This window comes from Ochotona curzoniae, unplaced genomic scaffold, assembly GCF_017591425.1.
Source record: "Ochotona curzoniae isolate NIBS_2020 unplaced genomic scaffold, NIBS_Ocur_1.0 contig_291, whole genome shotgun sequence".
Classification (NCBI taxonomy): Eukaryota; Metazoa; Chordata; class Mammalia; order Lagomorpha; family Ochotonidae; genus Ochotona; species Ochotona curzoniae.
Window position 1 is genome coordinate 12,903,807 of NW_024465649.1, and position 20,772 is coordinate 12,924,578.

Below are 20,772 nucleotides of genomic sequence, written 5' to 3' on the forward strand. Positions count from 1 at the left end.
GCATCATATGCTGTGATCACTCTGAGAGCCCTAATTTCTGTCTCCAAGAGCTGAGAGTTTCAATACCGATCCAGCCAAGTGGTTATGGGAATCCTGCAAGGTCTCTTGGTGCCTCTGGGGTACTGCTAGCCTAGGGTGCCATACCCCCAAGATCCCCCTGCTTACTGTCCCCAACTCACTTTGTGCCCTCTGTGTACCTCTCTCTCTTTGCCCAGTGAACGGGAGCTTCAGCCACTGCACCCCGGCCTCAGAGAAGAGCCTGCTGGACCTGGACCTTGCTGAGGGCCCTGGCCCTACCTGCCGCCAGAGCCTTTTTCTCCCTGCGGGGTCACCCACGTCCCGAGGCCACCCCCCTGCCTGTGAGAGGCTACTGCATTTCCCCAACCCCAACAGGTATGTGCCCACCCCAGTCCCAACTGTTCCCTATGTACAGAGGCCAAAGACCAAGGGCCCCACCGCCGCACCAAATTTGCCTCCTGAGGAAGACACTCAGGGAAATGGAGGCAGCTGAAGGCCAGGGCCTGGTCACAGCCTGGTAGCACACAGATGGCTTCTAGGTCTAGGCCTGCATTGCCAGCACTTTTTGAGGACACAGGGGGTTTTCACTGAGATGCTTCTCCTGTTGTGCATCTGAGAAACTTTTCAGCATACAGTCAGCATGAGTCAAGCATCCCTACTCTGAAAGCTGGAAATCTGGGATACTCTAAAGCCTGAAATGCTTCACTGTCCAAAACTCCTGTGGCATGGTGCAGTCAGAACACAGAAAACATGGTATAAAATTATCCTCAGGCTGTGTATACAAGAAAGATGTGAAAGTCTGATTGCTTTTCTATTTCAACTTGGGCCCTTTCCCCAAGGTATCTCATTCATTAAATCTAAATACCCCCAAATTCAAAAACACCTGAAGTCTAAAATGCTTCTCTTCCAAACACTCTTCTAGCAAGCTGACCACCTCCCTGCACCATCTCTCAACACCATCAGCCTGGGCACCCAGCCTTCGGCATGGGAACCCTTGAGGGCAGATGACATAGAAACCATAGGAGGATACCTTAGTGCACTCAGAGTGCTGTCATCAAAAACCCACCGACTTGGGACTTCAACAGAACTATCCCATTAGAAATTCAAGACCAAGGGCCAACAGATTTGATTTCTCCTGAAGTCTCTCTCTTTGGCTTGCTGTGTTCTCACATAGTCATTTGTTGTTCTGCCATATGCACCCTGATGTAAATTTTTTTTTAATCTTCCATCCACTGGTGCTCTCCCCAGATGGCTGCAATAGCCAGAATTGGGCTGGTCCAAAGCTGGGAGCTAGGAGCTTCTTCCGGATCACCCACATAGATGCAGGGACCCAAGGCATTGGGCCATCTCCCACTGCCTTCCTAGGCCATAGTCAAAGAGCTGGATCAAAAGTGGAGGAATGGGGACTCAAACTGGCGCTTATGTGGGTTCTGATCTCCTCTTCTGCTAGGAATTGGTCAGATGTCTTACATTAGGACCCACTTGTAACCTCATTTAACCTTATTACCTTCTAAGATCCATCTCTAAACAGAGTCACCTTGGGGAAGGATTTCCGCTTCAGGATGTCACAGTGCACAGTTCGGCCTCTGGGGAGAAGCAGCATCTTTAGAGCTCAGGCCAGGCACTGAGAGGTGACTTCACATGCACCAGTTAGCATGGCCATTGGCTGAGGGGCCAGCAGTCCCAGATCCTCCAGGGAAATCTGTTTGATCTCAGGGTAAAAGCTGTGTGGATTCAAGAAAGTCCATCTTCGAAGCCTTATTTTTGTTGGAGACTATCAGAAAAATCATGTGTCATTTCAAATGTCACATTGACAACTTAATACATAGGAGTCTGCATCTAGAATCCTACACCGGTGTCCATATAAACCGCTGGTGCCCTAAAGTGGCTAAACTTTCACACACCTTTATTTCCCTAAAGAGAAGGCCACAGCCCTTACCCCACATTCAATCTGAATCCTGCCCCCTCACCTTGGATTACCTTGTGTTTGGAGGTCCCTGCTCTGGCTTCTGGAGTCCCCTCTGGATCTCAGGCTCTTTGGTCCACACTCTGGGTCCTATAGTGGCTGCCTCCCAAGGCTCTTTTCTTCCAACCCAACTCTAACATTTGTAATAAAGCCAGTTTCCACAGCCAAGGACCACAGACCCAGGAGGCCTGGTCCTGCCACCAGTGGGCCACAGTGTTGGCTTGGCTCTTTTCAGGAACTGAGGCTCTTAACCTGCAGCTGTCATGAAGTGGAGGAGCTTAGGCCAGAGGGACCATGTGGCCAACCCACAGACATTCAGAAGCTGTCAAGAAGCTTTAAGTGTACTCAGCAATGTCTTGATCCTATCCTTTCTGTGTGTATAGTGGCTGTCCATCATCACTATGGTTAGTAGAATGTTTTCAGTAAGGGCAGTTTACATCCTAACCCTCTGGGTGACCTTAAGCCAGATGCTAAACCTGCCCAGGCCTTGTTTCCATCCATGTAAACTGACCACAGATACAAAGTGAGCAGGCTCCTGACAGTATTGGTGGTGGGGAGGAGGGGCATGATCTGACCTCCAGTAGCTACCCTGGTCCTCTGCCCAGTCTCACCTCTCAGCCTTTGGATATTACCTGTTTTGTTTTCTTCCCTGACCCCCTATCTCTTCCCCACCTGTGGCTAGAGCTGGAGATGCCACAATTGCAGGGAGCCAGCAAGGGAGAGGCAAGCGCTGCAAGGCCACCTTGGACCCAGAGGGGCAGGCAGCTGCTGCCACAGCTCTGGCTGCAAAGGCCCCAGAAAGTGTGGCCATAGCCTTTACCCTGCTGTCCCTTTCCACAAGGCTGTCATGAGGCCTTCTCCCTCTGAGGCAGAGAGGCAGGGTCCTTGTTTCATAGGTGAGAAAACCAAGGTTCAGGTGGGCTGAGACTATGTGGGCTGTCCTAGTCAGACCTTGGCCATGCAACCCAACGTCCCTTCAGCCCAGCCAGCTAGAGGGAGCTATCTCTGGCTTGACCCATTGTCACCTGCCTGGCCTCTCTAGTGATGGGCAGGCCCTGATGATCTCTTTCTGCACCTAACCCAGGATGCTGCATGCTTCTGTGCAGGGGTCCTTGTCTCCAAGAAACTTGGCCTCTGGAAAGCAAGAAGCAGAGGTTGCTTTCAAGCATCCTGTGTGCCAAGTACATATTGAAGGCAGCCATGGTGGAAAACCCCAAGCTGCCCTTGGGAGGACCCCTGTGATGTGGCCTGAGTGTACACAGTGTGGATGAGGCTGAGCTGGCCTCACATCCAGGCTGCCTACCCAGTAAGCTGTCCTGCTGAGCCTGCCCTACAACCTTTTTCCCACATTGTAGTTCTGTGTCTAGGCTTGCTATTCTGTCCCTTCCCCACCACCTTTCACCAATGTCCCTGTGCTTCAAACCCCAACCCACCTGTATTGACCATGGAAAAGATGGTTACTCTGACACTTTTAGAAGTGAAGGAAGGTCACAGGGAGCTTAAGGAGAATTTGCAACACACTGGACATAAGTATTCTCCCTCATGCCAGCCTCAACCATCCTCCTTTAGAACTTGCTAGAAGATTACTGGAAAAAGGCATGCCTAGGAGATTCTAGGAGGCAGTGCAGGATAGCACCAGGGCTGGAGAGTAGGGCTGGGTTTTGGTAAAAGAATGAGACAGTTCTTCTTCCATGGCCACCCATGGAACTCCTTTCACTTCCTGTCGCTCTTGAGTCTGCCCAGCCCTGCTTCTTATTCCCTCCCCCTGCTCCCTCTCTATACAGGCTTCTCTGTTTTGCAGACAACCTGTCTCTCTTACTTGTTCTCTGCTTTCAGCCGCCAGCCTCCCTCCAGAACCCTGTTTTGGACCTTGCCATTCCTCCTTTTCACCTGCCCTGTCAGCCCTGCCTGACCCTCACTCAGAACCTCTCTTGCCACTGTCTTGCAGGTCACCTGGATCCCAAGCTGCATATGTGAATGGTGGCCTCCCAGCCACACAACGCATCAAGCAGGAGTCCCTGCCTGACTACCAGGGCATGGCTGAAGCCCACATGCCGCTGTCCCCCCACTGCCGGGCCCCACCAGCCACTGGCCTGCACACAGACCTGGGCCTTCAAGGTCGAGGCCTCACCAATTCCACACCTTCCTGCTACCTTTTGGGCAGCGAATCCAGCTCTGGTCTTGGACCCCAGCCTGAGGCCCCACTTTCTGAGGGCCCCTCGAAGCGCTGTTGCCTCTTGGGCCTGCCCTCCACCTCCTTGGCCTCCTCTTCATCATGTGCCTCCCCCGATAGCACCCCCATCATCTGCTCCTCCCAAACGGCCTTGGTCACCTGTGTCAATGGACTTCGGAGCCCCCCACTGCCAGTAGACCTGGGGGGCCCTCCAAAGCGGGCCCGGCCAGGCCTTGTGTCCACTGAAAGCCACGAGGGAAGCTTACAGCTCGAAGCCTGCCGGAAACAAGGCTTTTTGAAGCAGGAGCCTACGGATGAGTTCTCAGAGCTGCTCAGGCCTCAGCAGCAGGGCTTGCCACCGCCTTACCCGCTGACCCAGTTGCCACCAGGCCCAGGCCTTGGGGGACTGGGGCTGGGCCTGGCAGGCAGGATGGTGGCCGGGCAGCAGGCATGCCGCTGGGTGGACTGCTGTGCAGCCTATGAGCAGCAGGAGGAACTGGTGCGGCACATCGAGAAGAGCCACATAGACCAGCGCAAGGGCGAAGACTTCACCTGCTTCTGGGCCGGCTGCGTACGCCGTTACAAGCCTTTCAATGCCCGCTACAAGCTGCTCATCCACATGAGGGTGCACTCGGGTGAGAAGCCCAACAAATGCATGGTGAGTCCCTGACAGCTGCTAGGCCTCACCGCGGCCTGATCTTGCACAGCAACACCTATTTTGCAGTCCCAGGGAACTGGGATCCACTGGGTTGAGGAGGGAAGGCCTGATGCTGTGCATGTGGCCACTGGTCAATAAGGGTAGTGCTCCCATCGCTATAATCTGTGATAATGGCACAGGGCATCATCCTCCAGGTGCTGTGTTGCCTGTGCCAGGCCTTGGACGTTTGAGCCTCATCGTGCCACATAGCCTGATACCATGTGTACACAGGTTCTGAGGTCCAGCAGGCTTGGCTGGTCTTCTCACTGATGCACATATACTTTGTGTCCCCCTGCAATAGCCAGGTGAAGCTGGAGAGACTGCTCCCTAGCATTGCACCCGTACCTAACATTCCTTCCCAGGGGACTCCCTGGGCCTTTTCCTGGACCTGCCTGCTGTGTGGACTTCCATAGGAACAGTGGTACTTTATGTATATCCAGCATGAGATCCCTCTCCAGGACAGGCTTTGAGTTAAAGTCAAGGGCTAGTAGCTAAAACCTTGCTTAGTGCCAAGAATATTTTGTGGCATGAAAGAGATAGATCCACACATATGCACATAAGAAAACATATGTGCACACACACATGAACTGACTGGTTCTTTCTCTGTTGAGCTCTTGTGGGTGGAAGTCTCTGTCAGAGTCTGGAGCTTGTTCTGATTCCTGATATCCTTGCCTACTACTATGGCCTTAGATCAGCTGACCCACCAGGAGAGGAACTGCTTCGATGTGGCCAGGCAGGGTCTCACACTTTGTTCCATGAAACAAAGAGTATGGGTTGCCTTGGCCACAGCTCAGTCTCCTCAACTGCAGAAATAGCAGCACGGTGAGTGTGCAGGGGCCAGTCTTGTAGATCAGGTCCAGTCGTACCACACTTGCATGCTGCCACTGTTGCTGGGTGCTTTGTTATGGCATAGTCTGGGAAGGGGTGTAGCCTCAGGTGACATTTTTGGGAGCTGGGTAGGAAGTATTGACAAGGAGCCAGCAGTAGATTCCATCCTCCTTGGCCAAGGGTGGACCCTGGAGCTCCAAGGAGCTGTGAGCTGGGCATCCGGTGTTGTTGGCTTGGAGGAGGTTGGGTCTTGAAGGATGAGGAGCGTGCTTGCTAGGTGAATGAGCAGCAGGGACAGGAAAGAGCAAGGAGCCTAGGGTCTGTGATCTGGGGTATGAAGGAGTGATTGGGAGAGACTAAATAGAACAGGCTAAGAATTTGACTTTGTCATGTTCCTTTGTGTTTAATGTGCTGCAGGACTGATTGGTAGCTGGCCCTGTCCCTGGGATTCCCCAATTTATTTGGGCTCTTGTTGACATGTGGCATGTTGGAAGATATGCCTAGAAGGAGATAACCCATAAGCAGTGCCCATGGGCCAAGGCTGCTGGAAGACAGATGGGCCTCTGTCTCGACCCGAGACCCTGGAGTCTGCTTCCTGTCCTCTCTCTTGTGGGTGAACCCATTGGGGCCTAGGTGGATGGAGGCTGTGTGGCCAGAACAGATGTCATGATGTGGTCCATGTCCCTCTCATGGTAGAGCATCCCAGGTGGAATCATAGTACCCAGGAGTATCCCTGTTGGGCATTTGAACTTTGGAGATGATCTTGACCTTCTGGCCCAATTTGCAGCTTGGGAAATGGGGGCCCAATGAGGACCCCAAGGGGTTTGGGTTACTCAGTGTCATGCCTGTTTGGGACCTGCCACAAGTATTATTTGAGTCATTCCTAGAGGCTCCACAGGACTTGGGCTCAAGCCTAATTCATGCTGGACTGGGGGACTTAGTCTTGGACTTGCTGTGTTTCCATGACCTGGGTAGACACTTGTGCCCAGGTATGGATCCTTGAGCTAATTGGGGTCAGCATGAGTAATGAGTCTGGAATAGGATTTACATAGACCCTGGGAAAGGAGGCCAAGAGGGGCTTCCTGGAGGGAATTAAATCTGAGCCATGTTTACAGTCATCCTGCAAATGTCCTATAAAACCAAGGGAAGAAACATAGGCTCAACAGGGTCCACTTGACCTTCCCTTTGCTCCTAGGACAAAACCAGAGGTTTAGAGCTGTGGTGCTGAGTGCTTCTGAGTGCTGACTGTGCACAGGTGCTATTCTCAGTGGAAACTCTATGCTGTCCTCACCGCAGCACTATCAGGTAGATGCTGGTAACTCCCACTTTAGAGATGAGGAAACTGAGACCCAGAAACACTGCCTAATTTGCCACAGAGCACACAGCTAGCTAGAGGCAAGCAATAACAACTGCAACAAGAATAAAAGAAGCCGAGACTCACAATCAAGGTAACTTGCCCAAAGCTACACAGCTAGTAGCCACTTGAGTAGATTTTGAATCCACATCTTGCTAACCTGTAAAGTTCAGGTTTGTGTAGTCCTTTGGTTAAGGGATTCTCCCCTCAGGCTGGTCCTACCCTGCTGGATACTACCATCTGGAGTCAGCAGCCTCTCCTCCATCGCCTTGGCTTTCTGAGTCACTCCCAGAGTCTCTTGAGGCCTCCTCCTGCCCCTTGGGGCCTGGGATGCACCCCCGCCCCCACCATTGCTGGCATGGTCTCAGTAACCAGGGGAAAGGGTGGCCCCAACCTGCACCCAGATAAATAAAATTTCCCTTCTCTGTAGAATTATTAATTTCTCATGACAGCCTTGTGCTACCATACGCCGTAATAGACAAAGGAATTTTGGACCCAGAGCCTCTGGAGAACAGGAAATAGATGAGACATTTTGATGGAAGAGTAAATGGCCCACTAAAATAGCAGTTAATCCTTTTATTATCTTTCCAGCAGCCGTTTCCACAGTTCTTTCATGAGGTAAGCCTCCCCCAGCCCATCCAACTGGAACACTCCCATCCCTGCAGCTGGTTCAAATTTATCCTGAGCAGTCTCGCTCTAGCATGGGCCGGCCTCACTGTGCCCACAGGAGCAGCTCACTCCGGCCCGTGTGGTCATCCTCAAGCCCAGCCGTGGCCTGGGATGCGCTGGCTCTGGGCAAAGCTGCATCCTCCACCCCGCCCCGCACTCTGCACATCCTGGCCCTGCTGTCCGCAGGAAGTAGCCTAATCTCTGTGCAATATCCTGTTATGTTTCTTACGTTGCTGAGTTGTCTTAGCCTTATTAAATTTGGGGCTTCATCTGCGTTACGATAACAAGGTTACATCCAACCCAAATACTGACGCGACGCCTCGAAAACGTTAACTTTGGGAAGATTAATTTCATGCTTTCTTAGGTTGGTTCTCCCAGACGGGCGGAATGCTGATTGTCTGGGTCCGCAGAGGAGAGCAGACAACGTAGCCTCCTAACAACGCCCTGTCCTCCTTGGGTTTTGTGCATAAGGCGTATAGGGAGGAACTCTGGAGTGGGAAAGAGCTTCACCAAAGCTTTATGTGTATGTGTGTGTACAGGTGTAAAAGCCCAGACCCAAAGTCCCATACACCTGGGGCCCAGCCTGGCCTGCCCCTCACTGGCTGTGTGACTCAACCCAGGTGATACTCCCTTTTGGAACTGTAGAAGATTCAGTTGTGAAATGGGGCAATAGCAGAACTTGCTTTGTGGGGTGATGGTTGCTAGGGTGGAAAGGAATGGCATACCCCAGTCACATGCTTTCACATCAGTCAATTCAGGAAATTTGTACAGGAATCCCTAGAGATGAGATGGGATCATATGTAATTATGTTACAGATAAAGAAATGGATGCTCAAAAGAGCCAGCTGTCAGGGAGCCTGGACTTGACACCAGCAAAGTGGGCTGCAGGTTTCATGCAGGTGCCCCCATGGAGCAGTTTATCAGCTTCAGCCCCCAGCATCTACTAGGCAGCCACAATTCTCTGCATCTTGTTGCACTCTCAGTCTCTTGCAGGCGACCTGCTACCAGTCTGTGTCTGCACAGGTGCCTGGAGCCAGAATGCGGCAGTTAGGCTGTTGACATGGGGATTGGAGGAGGCTCTAGTTCATGTGCCTCTTCCCTACTGCAACCCTACCCCTGTCCTGCTGGGCAGCTAAAGTCTCAGGGTTGGATTTCTATCGTATGCTGGTCCACTGGACACTGGGCTCTAACCATTGTGTCCCTCTCCTCTGCTTCCAGGTGTGTCCCTGTTGTCTTTGAGCCAGGGACCAAGGAAATGCATCTAGTTTAGAGTGAACATAGCCTTTACTAGACTCAGAACAACAGCCAGTTGGCTGAGCCTTAATCTGGCCACCTCCTAGCCTGGCCAAACTTAATCTCACCACCTGTATGAGTCAGCTTCTTATTACTACAACAAATGTTTGCAAGAAGCTACTTTTGGTTTGGGAGATTCACTGTTCAAGATTTCACAGGTTCCATTGATTGAGCTTCTGGTGGAGGCTTTCCCTCAGGCAGAGTTTGAGGGGCAGCCCAAGGCATCACAAAGCAAGGAGGAGCGCCCACATCTGAATGTGTGTCTCACTAAACAGCTGATAGAGACCATCATGGAGGCCCCATCTGTGGGACGTAATCCAATCCACTCAATTCCCAAAGGCCAATGCCATTCATAGTAGACATAGGGGACCAAGCCTTGATCCAAACCATGGCATGTTCCATAATCTTGGAGCTCTGGCTTCTAATGCTGTATCCCTTTAGAAATGAAACTGGGTTCAAGGAGAGGTGGGTGGGATGAAGAGGTGCTGTCCTTTGAGGAGGTGGTATTGGGACAATACTTGTTCCCCAGGAAAAAAGGCTCTGTTTATTGCCATCTAAGTCCTTTACTTCAGGCTGTGTGAGATTCATGAAGTTGTGACAGTTTTTACACCTCAGAGATGGTCATGTCCACCCCCTGATCTGGTGCTTGGAGTTCTTCTCCAAGAGAGCTCAAATCTGAACTCTGACTTTGCTACCTGTTGGCCAATGATTGTGTGTAGGTGTAACTTAATTTCCATAAGTGTCAGTGATCTCTCCTGCGTGTGTGTGTGAGGGGGGGTCTGGTGGAGCTCCCGGTCAGTGGACACAGGGAGTTTATGACAATGGTTCTGGACAGCTGGCACAAGCAGAAGAGAAAAGGGAGAGTGAATAAATAATGGCTTACCAAACATGTTAGAGTGAGGATGGAAGTGAGCTGGACAACAAGACTGTGAAGCAGGATAGGTGAGGATTAGAAGGGTTGGAGGCTGGGTCTTGAAGGAAGTGCTTTTAGGTTCTCCTGGGGAACCTAACCGGAGGAGCACACCTATGAGGCTGACCCTTTGGGCTACAGGAGTACAGTTCTTTTATTGGAATGAGAAAGTCAGATAACATGTGTAGAAAAGGCTGCTAGAGGTCCTGGACTGGCTCTGTGACCTTGGACAGGTCATGGGGCTGTGCAAAGTGTCAGTTCCCTGAACTTGAGATAGGCTGATGTCCAGCACTCAGGGTTGCAGTTAACTGTGTTCAGCAGGGGCCCACTCCATGCTAATGCCCTTTCCAGTCTCAGCCTTAAGGTTCCAGCTCCCCAGCTACATGACTTACACTGTGAGGCTGTCCTCCTGCCTCTTCTATGTGTTAAAAACCAAGGTCAGGGTGTTTTATAAGGAGAGGCTCCCTAGAAGGCAGCATCCTCCCATTTCTCTAGCTGTGTGGTAAGCTCAGAGCCCTGGCAGCCCTGTTCTGGCCACAACTTGATGCAGATGGGCAGAGGAACTGGAGACAGATAGAGTGAGCGATCACAAGGCACTTGACCCCAAAGGGTCTCTGTGAGGGGTACAGGGCCATGCTCCAGCGATGACCCTGGGCCCCAGCTGAGCCCCTGACCCCTGTTGTACTCCTGTAGCCCAAGGGGTCAGCCTCATAGGTGTGCTCCTCCGGTTAGGTTCCCCAGGAGAACCTAAAAGCACCTTCAGGACCCGGCCTCTAACCCTTCTAATCCTCACCTATCCTGCTTCACAGCCTTGTCCTCCAGCTCACTTCCATCCTCACTCTAACCCTACCTTGTTTTTTCTCTTGACCCCCTTTTCCATGTTATTTAAACTCTGAGCCAGAGATTTGTCAGCCAAGGTGGACGCAGGGCTGAAGTGACCACAAGGGTTCAGGTCCAAGCTTTGCCCTGAACCAGTCACATCACATGGCTGTGCCCGTCTCTGGGCCTGAGCCCTGGGGCCCTGTGTGAGTGTGTGAGTAGGGAGAATGTTGTGAGAGCTCAGTGAGATTGTGGATCTGGAGTGCTTACCTGGTGTCTGGTGCATAATAAATATGTGCAGACAGCAGCAGGAGTCCTTGTTTGTTTTAAGTCTTCAAATCCAAGCTGTCACTGAGTTGTGGGTTCTTGGGAACACCAAACTTGAGGGAATAGGAATGCTGGCCAAGTTTTGTGAGCTCAGCGCAGCTTTATGGAATATGAAAAAAATTAAGGATAAAAAGACAACCTTCTGAATTGAATTTAAAATAATAAAAGAAAAAAAGCTTTGAATTCAATGTCATTGAAATTGAAACAGTTCTTCTATTGGAATGAGAAAGTCAGATAAAATCAACAGTGCTGCTAAGAAAGGATCCAGACTATGTCTCAGGTGGACCCCCTGGAACTAGCCTGCTGTGTGCTTGAGCAGGGCTGGGCTCTCCCTCCCTGAATGGCAGGCAGGTGGTTTAGCAGGGTCTGATGTGTGCGGGCAGTGGTGATGACAGACCTCAGCACTCTGCCCTCATCTCTTCAAGGGGTGATGGACCAGCCTGTGGTCATGGCCATGTGAACCAGATCCCCTGGGATGCAGAGTGGGTGGAGGGTTTTTCACAGGTAATCATGCAGGTAGGGGCTTTACAGGAAAGCCTCTCAGGGCAAGGGGTGAGCCCAGGCAAACACTTTGAGATGCGAGCCTTGACATACGGGGATGGGGCTAGGTAGCCTCTTAGATGTGCTTTGTAGACGTGAAACTGAGGGCTGGAATTGGGCCTCCAAGGGCCTGACAGTCCAGCATCATGAGCTTGGGCTCCATCCTAAGGCAGCATAGAGTCCCAGCAGGATCCTGAGCAGAAGAGTAGCGTGTTCAGAGACATTTAGTCATGTCACAGGGACACAGGAGGGCTGCAACATGCACAGAGGAGGACACAGGGCCTAGGAAGGAAGATCTGTCCCAATCTGGAGCTGTCCTCAGCTGGAGCCCCTGGAGTAGCCAGGGTCACAGGGCCCTGGTACACTTTGGCTGCCAGCCTGCATCTGGGTATCTTGGGATCCAGGATCAGTGAGGCCAGGGCATACCACCTGCACCCTTTGAGAAATGGAGCCCAGTCCTTCCTTGGAACTGATGTCTGCCACACTGGCCACTGGGAGATGGGAGCATTCTTTCTCATAGTGTGGCTCCATGAAGTTTGCAAAGCTGTTCTTTATTTTCCATCAGTCCCCACAATGAGTCTTCCACTGTTGCCAGGACTGTGTGGTCTGTAAGTGATTAGGGTGCTGATGGGCGTAAACCTGCCTCCTCGCCATGCATTTTTCCTGACATCAAGGGCAGTGATAAAATGAAAGGCCATCTCTGAAACTCCATTGCCTTGTGAATAGCAATTTCCCCTGGCTGGTAGGTGGCTACCTGCTCTTCTCCCTCCACATAACCACCACCAGTACCCCTTAGTGAGCCTGTGGGGTACAACCTCAGCACAGAGGTACCCTGTGCTACACTGTGGTATCCTCTGCTGTACAGGGAGCAGGGATGCACCCAATTTTGGTGGGTGAGCCATCTATGTGCTCCTTTGTATTCTGATATTCAGAAAGCAGGGACATTTTGAGCTGCAAGTAACATTTGTGCCTTGCTGGGCAGTAGCCTAGAATGCAAGAATCACATTTCCTGTGTTTGAGGACTGCACAGGCAGGGGTCTCTCCATTTTTTATGGCTGTCACTGAAATCCAAAGAGGTCACACCTGAGACTCCACGTCCTTGGCCTCAGCCCTGTCCCATTGCCCACACCTGTGTGTTGCAGCATCGGCCGAACCCCACAACTTGGGAATCAGTTTGACCCCTTGTGGAGTGAGATACATTTCCGATCAGACTCAGTGACCAGTGACTCTGATAGTGATGGAAGCGCAAGAGTTTGACCTCAGGCAGAAAACACCAGTCTGTTGTACTTCAGAGATTTCTAAGACCCCCATGCCCTCACTACCCACTCCCATACCCTCTTCCCACAGACACCCAGGGCAAGGGAAGGTGACTTGTCCAGGCCACACAGTGTCTCCAGGCCTGCATTTATACTTTTTTTGTTTGCAGATGTTGGGAGGTTATGGCTCTTCAAAGGTAGCAGAGCTGAGAGCTGGGGTCCCACATCCTGTCTTCCCAGCCGGTGTCCTGCCTATTGAATAGAGCTACTGCCCTGTTGAGTGCCTGTGTGCCTAGTCAAATGCTGAAGAGCACAGGCTCAGCTCAGACACTGCAGCCTGGGGAAGGAGCTCCAGGGCTATGCCCCTCCCTGCCTGCCACATGGGGTCACAGGGCTGGGGTGGGAAGGAGCCTGCTGGGAGCCTGTGCAGTGCACATATGACAGAACCACCTTCCCTGGCAGCAGGGTGTAGTTCCTGAATCATTGTCTCGCAGGCTCCAAGGGCACCATACATAGCAGTGGGTTTCAGACATCACAGCTTCTTATGGGTATTAGACAGGCATGGTGATTGGTTGCTGTGGGTGTGAGGCTGGAGCTTTCTGCTTACCTGGCTTATCCCCACTTCCTCTATTCAGGCACATAGAACAGTGCTCCATGTGGCATCGTTTCCGTGGGTGATGAGGACTTTGATTAAACTTCACAGCCTGTCGGCAACACCTGCGTCACTGTGTACCCCGAGCCAAGCAGAGGGACTAGGGTTACAAAAAAGACAACACACAGTGGGTCATTCTTATAGAGAATGCCATTTATTTGAACTTGGCCTGCCTTTTTATAGTCTGCCTAGTTCCAGTACTTTTCCAATGCTCAAGCAACTCCTAAGCTCCCCCGGGGACATATTGAAAAAGGGGAAGCAGGGAAGAGGGAACTTGCAGTCAAGCCAGGGGCTAAATGTATCAGGCCAAGATTGCCCATCCTGTTACCTCTTGAGAAACAAGCTAAGCTGTGGAGTTAACCATTGGGAGACCCGGCCATGCAACAGCCCTCTTAGACCTCAGGACCCTGATTCCATTAGTCTGGGTTGAAATCCCAGGCCACCTTTTTAAGAACTGCCTATGGTTCTGGACTTTAGTGGTCTCATCTGTGAGGTGAAAGACTTGAACTCAGGGATCCCTGAGATATTTTGAGCTCAGCCATTCAGATGCTGGTTGTTTTCCTTCTGCCTTCCTGGCATGGCACAGGGGTAGAGGGAGATGGTGAGCAGAGAGAGGGCAGTTGTGGGCCCAGCTCAGCAAGCTGACCAGTTCCTTCACTCTCCTCTTTGCTTTTCTGGCCATGCTCACCTCCTGGCTGTTTCTGAAATATAAGCTAGTTCCTAACTCAAGATAGATCTATCTATCTTCTTTCCTTCCTTTTTCTCTCTCTTTCTTTTCTTCTTTCTTTGTTTTGTTTGTTTTTGTTTTTTGTTTTTTGAAAGGCATATTTACAGATAAAGATCTTCCATCTCATTCCCCAAACGGCCATAATGGCTAAGGCTGGACCAGGTTGAAGCCAGGAACCTGGAGCTTTGTCTGAGTCTCTGATGTAGGTGCAGGGGCCAAAGAGTCTGTTTCATCTTTCACTGTTTTCCTAGGCACATTAGCAGGGAGCTGAATCAGATGTAGAGCTGTCAGGACTTGAACCAATGCCCATATGGGATGCTGGCATTGCAGGCAGAGGCTTAACCTACTGTGTTTTGGCGCCAGCCCCTTAACTCAGGCTCTTTATAGAGCTGCTGCCCCAGCCCAGACACTCTTGTCCCAGCCAGCCACTATTCACTGAGGTGCCTGTTGCCATGTTCCTTCTTCTAGGAAGCCTCCCTTGACCACCTGTCTGAAAAGCATCTTCAGCCCATCTTTGCCCCCTTTCTGCCCAACCTCCTGTTACATGTTGTATCTGTAATCTCTTTGCTGGAGCATAGGCTCCATGAGGTCCCAATCCTTTCTGTTTGGTATTCTCTGCATTCTAGTGCCTTGGCTGATCCTTGGTACAGGATGTGATCAACAGATACTTGCCACATGCCAGTTACTGATGAAAAGAGAGAGCAGCTCGGGGCGGGGAAAAGGGATAGAAGGTGTTGGAAAGGGCCCAGAGAGTTGAGGGTCTCATCCTGTAAAATGGGATTTGCAACAGCTCACAGAGTTGTGCGGTTGCTTCCCACCAGTCATTTCTGGTTTTGCTGGGTGGAACCATCTGGCCTAGGAGCCCAGCCTGGTACCTGGACCATGGTAGGTGCTCAGCGTTCCCACCATCTGTGGTCCTGTCTCCCTCTTCCTAGTCCACACATTCCTGCAATGGCAGACCCAGACAAACACGTGGACTCCAATCAGCACGATATCATTTCCAGATCTGGAAACTGAGATCCAAGGATCCAGGCTCCTGTCTGTGCACTTGCGAGGAGAGGTCCTACGAACTCCTCTGTGTGGCTGACATGCAGTCAACCAGCTGTTGCCGCTGCAGCTGGTCATCATTACTTCCTCTCAGTGGATTGGCTCTTATGGCCCTGGGCATGGAGGTGGGGCAGGAGTACCACTGTGTGCTAATTGGTGACAAAAGGGCTGACACAGCCAAGAATGCGGCAGGGGAAACGATTAACCCATTCCAGAGTAGCTGCTTTATTAAAGTGTCAGGGAGGAGGGAAAGTGGCATTGATAGTGACAGGCTGGCTTCCAGGTGCCAGGCTGAGCCCGGGTTGCATGTTGTCTCAGTAAATCTTGTGATGTTGTCATTGCTGTCCTATTTTGTGGACAAGGAAACAAACTCCTGGAACTATGACTTCAGCCCCAAGCCTCACTTGCTCTACTTGATCAGCATGATTTCTGAAATCAAGCACGAGCTTCTTAGTCTTTGTCACCTCACTTCTGAGGACCCCTCACGACACATCTTCATCTGTTGCTGCAGCTCCTCAAAAGCAATCACATGAAGTTTGCACTTTTCATGAACCTGGAGCCAATTCTGCTACTTAGCTTGTGCCATGGAGGTTTTGTTGTATCTAGACAGCATCAGGCCCCAACATCTTCACTGGGTGAAAGGAGCTGGGAGGGACTTGGGGTCTGTTGAGAGTGAGCAAGGGAAGCAGGTCAGAAGGGAAGCAGCTGCAGCTCATGGCTGCCTTGGTTGGCACAGGGACCGATGGGCAAGAGGCAGAGCAAGGACTTGATGTGAGGTGAGCCTGCAGGTGCACCGGCCACTTCCTGGGAACACCAGGCTCTGCCCTCAGGCTCCTGGAATCTGGGTTCTGCCTCCAAGGCCTTGTGTGACCCACTGTTCATCATGATCTGAGCAAGGCTTGCCGTTTGTTTGTTCAGGGTTTCCGTTCACCTCTCCATTCAGTGAGAATGATAAATCTGCTGCACCTGCCATGGGTTATCACCTTTGCCCTCAACATTAGCACTTTTGCCCTCATGTGATCACTTTTGTCCTCACATGATCACCTTCACCCTCATGTTAGCACCTTTGCCTTCATGTTATCACCTTTGCCCTCATGCTATCTTCGTGACAGCCTCACATCTTTGGGAGCATTGCCTCACCAGAGGAGGATGGAGAGGTGGAAAGCAGGTGTGTGTGCTGTTTCAGGGAGAAGGGGAGGTGGGCCAGGAGGGGAAGCCCAGGGCAGGTGCCCCTGGGTGGTGGTGTCCATACCTCTTTGTGTGTGCTGCTCTGCCTACAGTGGAGTCTGACTCGTGTTTTGGGAAAGATGAGGTGTGGTCCTGGAGGGGCGAGGACTGCTCCCGGCTCCAATTGGTAGGAACAGAGGGTGTGCCGCTTGCAGTCAACACCTCTGTTGGGAGGCTGGCAGCCTGCGCCTTCAAAGTGCCGGCTGTTAATCATCTCCACATTGTGAGCCCAGCAAGGTTTATCCTGACAAGTGCTTGGCGAGGTCAGCCAGGGGCTCCCCTCCCAGTGCCGTGGCGGGCTGAGTCTTTCAAGAGCTGTCTGGGGTGGTTCTGCAGGGGAGAAATAAGATTCACCTGGCCACGCTCCACTTCTGGCAGGTTCTGCAAATGCGGAACTCTGCTTGCCTTGGACCCTGCTGGAGAGAGCAGTGTAGGATGGGCAGAGCCCCAGGAGCCAGCAGGTGACAGGGAGGAGCGTCTGGTCTGCATTGGCCACAGGGGCAGATTGGGCAGGGCTACTCTGTGAGGTCCTTGGAGCCCTGGTGCTTAGGCCGACAGACCTTTTTGAACAGTACTAAATGTTCTATTTAACCACAGCATTGCTATAAAGATAGTGTTGGCTATTAAAATATATTCAATCCTTTTAACCTAAGAGTTTATCCCCATACCCACCCAATCTTGTCAAAAATGCTATCACAGGTCTTCAAAGTATTGTGGACTCTGGGTGCCACCACCACTGTACCCATTAGTGTCAACCCTGAAAGCAAGGCCTGTGGAGAACAGAGGGCTCATGGTACAGTCCGTGCCTTGCTGTGTCCCTTCCTTTCTCTGGGGACTCAGTCCCATCCTCTTTGGAAAGGGTAGGTGGAGGAAATGCCAAGAAGTCCTATTGTGATAGTATCGTCTGTTCCCTTCTGTTCCAGACTATTTTGTTCCTTATCATTGAGTTCTTGTCTTCCTTTAAGAACTCCAGAGTTCTTCTAATGATCTGTGTACCTTGAAATTTGACATCGATGAGAAAAAAAAAAAAGATACAATTACAACAAGCTCACTTAATTATCATGATTGAACTGGTATTTTCCTGGGGCTTCCTGGTAGCCAAGACAAAGAAGGAAACTTGTTAAGTTGCAGGCTTCTTTTTGTCTGGGAAAGGGGCCTGTTTTGTCTGGGTACTAAATCTCTATGGAACCCTGGTGAGAGTCATGGAAGCCGATGGCTGGAAGAAGCTGCACAAATGGGAGTCACGAAGGACCAGATAATATAGAGCCACCAACAAAACGAACTCTCTCCACAAGTGACTTTGCTAATGTGTTTTGAGATAAGCCAAGGGCAGTGAAGATATTTATGTCCAGACTATTTAGAACTCTTAGCCCATTGCTATGTCAGTCTTCACAGATGGAGGCATTGAGTCCCAGAGAATTAAAGTAGCTTGACTGCCCCCCCTCATCTACCACCACTCCCGTGGGACTGACTTCAGGCTGCTAGAGCAAGCAGCTTGTGCTTATAGACCTGAGGGTTCAGCCAGTTACTAGAGGACAGATGCAGTCCTTTCCTCCATAGCCTGAGGGGACCCTCTGGGTCCTAGACAGGAGGGGCAGCCTTGTGTGCCAGGCTCTCAGAGTGCTTGGGAGAGGAGGGGACCTGGGGCCAATGGAGTTTGGAGCAGCATCCATGAGGGTGTGAAGCCAAGTGTGCCAAGAGGAGGCAAGACCTTTAGTCTTCCCAGACACACGGGAGTGCCTCCCTGCCTCAGCCCTGTGCTTTCCCTCCAGGCTAGGGCTGCAGTGGGGCATCCCATGGGCCAGGTTTGTAGCCATTCCCCAAATTGGAGGAGCCTGGGGACCCCTCTTTCCATGGGGCTTGGGAAGCAGGGTTCTTCCTTGTTCTCACACAGAGGCATTAATGCTGTAAACATACCAGGCAGCCGGTGAAATGGGTGCATTTGTCAGATACGGCTAGGGGGAGCCCACGCCAGGGATCCTGCCGTCTCTGGGCTGGCTTCATAAGGAGATGCACACACAGACTCCATGGCATGTGGCAGGGGGGTGTGTGAGTTGGTTTTGGGTTTGCTGGCTAGGGAGGTGGCAGCCAACAGGACTCCAGAGAGCTAAGGCTGTGCAAGGTTGGGGTTCGCAAGGTAGAAGAGGGGTGTTGTCAGTCTCAGGGTAGACTTCAAAATACAAGACCTGGAGGAGCTGCTCTGTTGAGGGGGTGCAGTATAGAGAACCCACAGGGGGCTTAAGCCTTTATTGCAGGCTGGGGAGGGACAGACGGAGGGAGGGAGGCAGAGAACTGTGCTCATGTGGTTGGGTGGTCATGGCAGGACTCTGAGAATGCTGGGTGAGTGGCTGAGGAGTGGAGTGATGAATGAGAGCAGCTGGAATGAGAGAGGGTTTTGTTTTGAGTAGAAAGGGTCTTGGATTGAAAATCAACATGAGAAGGGCTTGGGGAGATATTGAAGTTCTGAAGTGGTCAAGGGCCAATCTTGGGCAAGGTGATCACATGCGGATCAGGGTGGGTTGTGTGGAAGAGGATGGGGTCCCAGGAGAGCTCTTGAGCCAGTGCTGGCCCAGGGTGTGTGTGTATGGGCCTGTATATGTGCCACATGCTTGTCTAGGTGCATGTGTTTATGCATATATAGGTGCACTGTGTGTATGTGTACACGCATGTAAGGACATATGCAACTTTGTGCGCATGCTGTGGTCCTTCGCCCTCTTGGCAGCTGGGATCCTCATGGGCACAGCTCAGAGCATAAGATTGTAATAGGCAGCAGTGGAGAAGGCCAAGACAACAGGGAAAGCTCACTGAGCTGGGCAGGGAGGGAGGCTGAGGCCGAAGAGGCCCAGCAGGTGGGAGATGGGAGGTGGGTAAGTGAGCCTACCGAAGGAGAGCTCACTGGTCAGAGGGATGTGCTGGCCAAACTCCCAGAGCTGCTGGACCATTTCACACAGATCATCTCAAGCTGTTAGCTGGGGATTGTTCTCTCTTTTGTGAATAAGGAGACAGAGGCTCCAAGAAGTTAAGTAACTTATCCATAGTCACACAGCTTGTGTTGGAGCCAAGCTTTATTCACACAGCTTGACATACTATAGGATGTGTGAATTGGTAGCAGTAGGGAGTTGCAGAGGGTGGCGGAGGGAGGCAGATGTGGCAGTAACCAGGTGGAGGCTGGCCCCAGGCTGGGGAGGAAGTAGGTGTGTCCAGGAGCTATGAAAACCAGGACTGTGTGTGAGGATACAGAGGAAGCTGGGCTGCAGCCTGTGCTGGTGCTTAGAAGCCCTAGGGTACTATGTAGTACCAATACATGGGTTGTCCATGTCCCCTGGGCCTTCTGGGAGCTCTCCCCACTCTCCCACTGACTGTGTCTTGCTTATGGCATCTGAACAGGTGGTAGCAGGCAGGCAGACAGCAGGGAGCCTCCTCAGTGTGGGTGTGATGGAGGTCATCACAAAGTCCCCCAGGAGTGGTCCCTCTGGCCACCATCCCTGGCTCTGAGCAGCTTCTGTGTGTGCATCCCTGCATGTGCATGTGTTCATCCACTCTTGTGTGCTTTCATTGTCATAACACCTGCACCATGTCCTGCCCTCACAGGCAGAGGCCCTCGGTGATAAGTTTGTGGGGTGCAGGGCTGTAGGCACCTGTGCGTGGGTCAGAGCAAGGCTTGATGTGTGGGAACATGGATGCTCCTGTGTGTACTGTGCCTCACTAGGCCCAGCACAGGCACAGTCAGGCCAGGGCGTTTGGTGAAAGCAGGTGCTAACACAACTGAGAAGCTTTGCCAGGAGCACAGTGTCTGGTTGCTATGTCCAGACTCCTTCATACAGGCTGCTGGGAAGCCCTGTGTGCAAAAGCAGCTGCCAACCTGGCCCCAGAATCTTCTGTGCTGAGCCAAAGTGTCTAGGAGCTGATGAGGCTGCCCACTCAGCCCTAGGAGTGACAATGTGCTGATCACACTCCCAGGAGTGACAGGGAATGTGCTCGTGAAGGAGCCGGGCATCCCCCCTCCAGGGCTCAGACCCCCTCCCCCCCAGGAATATAAACACCTTCTCTGCACACAGGATGCTGCAGAACCTCCTGGGACAGGGCCAGCGCCACCCCCACTGCAGCCCACAGGAAGACTAGTGTCACATCAAGAGCACTGGATCTGGCGGAAGGGGTGGCCTGGGTCATTGCCCTGCTGCTGACTGTGCTGATTGCTACCTATAGTGGTAATCCAGGAGCAATCATCTGCTAGTTTTTAATGCATGTCAGTTACTGTGTTAAATCGGGA

The 20,772-nt window shown here is 51.9% G+C and overlaps 1 protein-coding gene across 3 annotated transcripts in view; it reads left to right on the plus strand.

Annotated features, from left to right (window-relative positions):
• Positions 1-20,772, plus strand: part of GLIS1 (GLIS family zinc finger 1) — a 205,237-nt gene that overhangs the window by 136,139 nt on the left and 48,326 nt on the right. For 2 of the 3 annotated variants that reach the window (XM_040978665.1, XM_040978666.1), the window contains exons 2-3: positions 216-393; positions 3,933-4,815. In XM_040978665.1, coding sequence (XP_040834599.1) covers positions 216-393; positions 3,933-4,815 — 1,061 coding nt within the window. Of the gene's footprint in view, positions 1-215; positions 394-3,932; positions 4,816-7,630; positions 7,655-20,772 lie in introns of all 3 variants that reach the window. The other variant, XM_040978664.1, reaches the window with a different exon arrangement.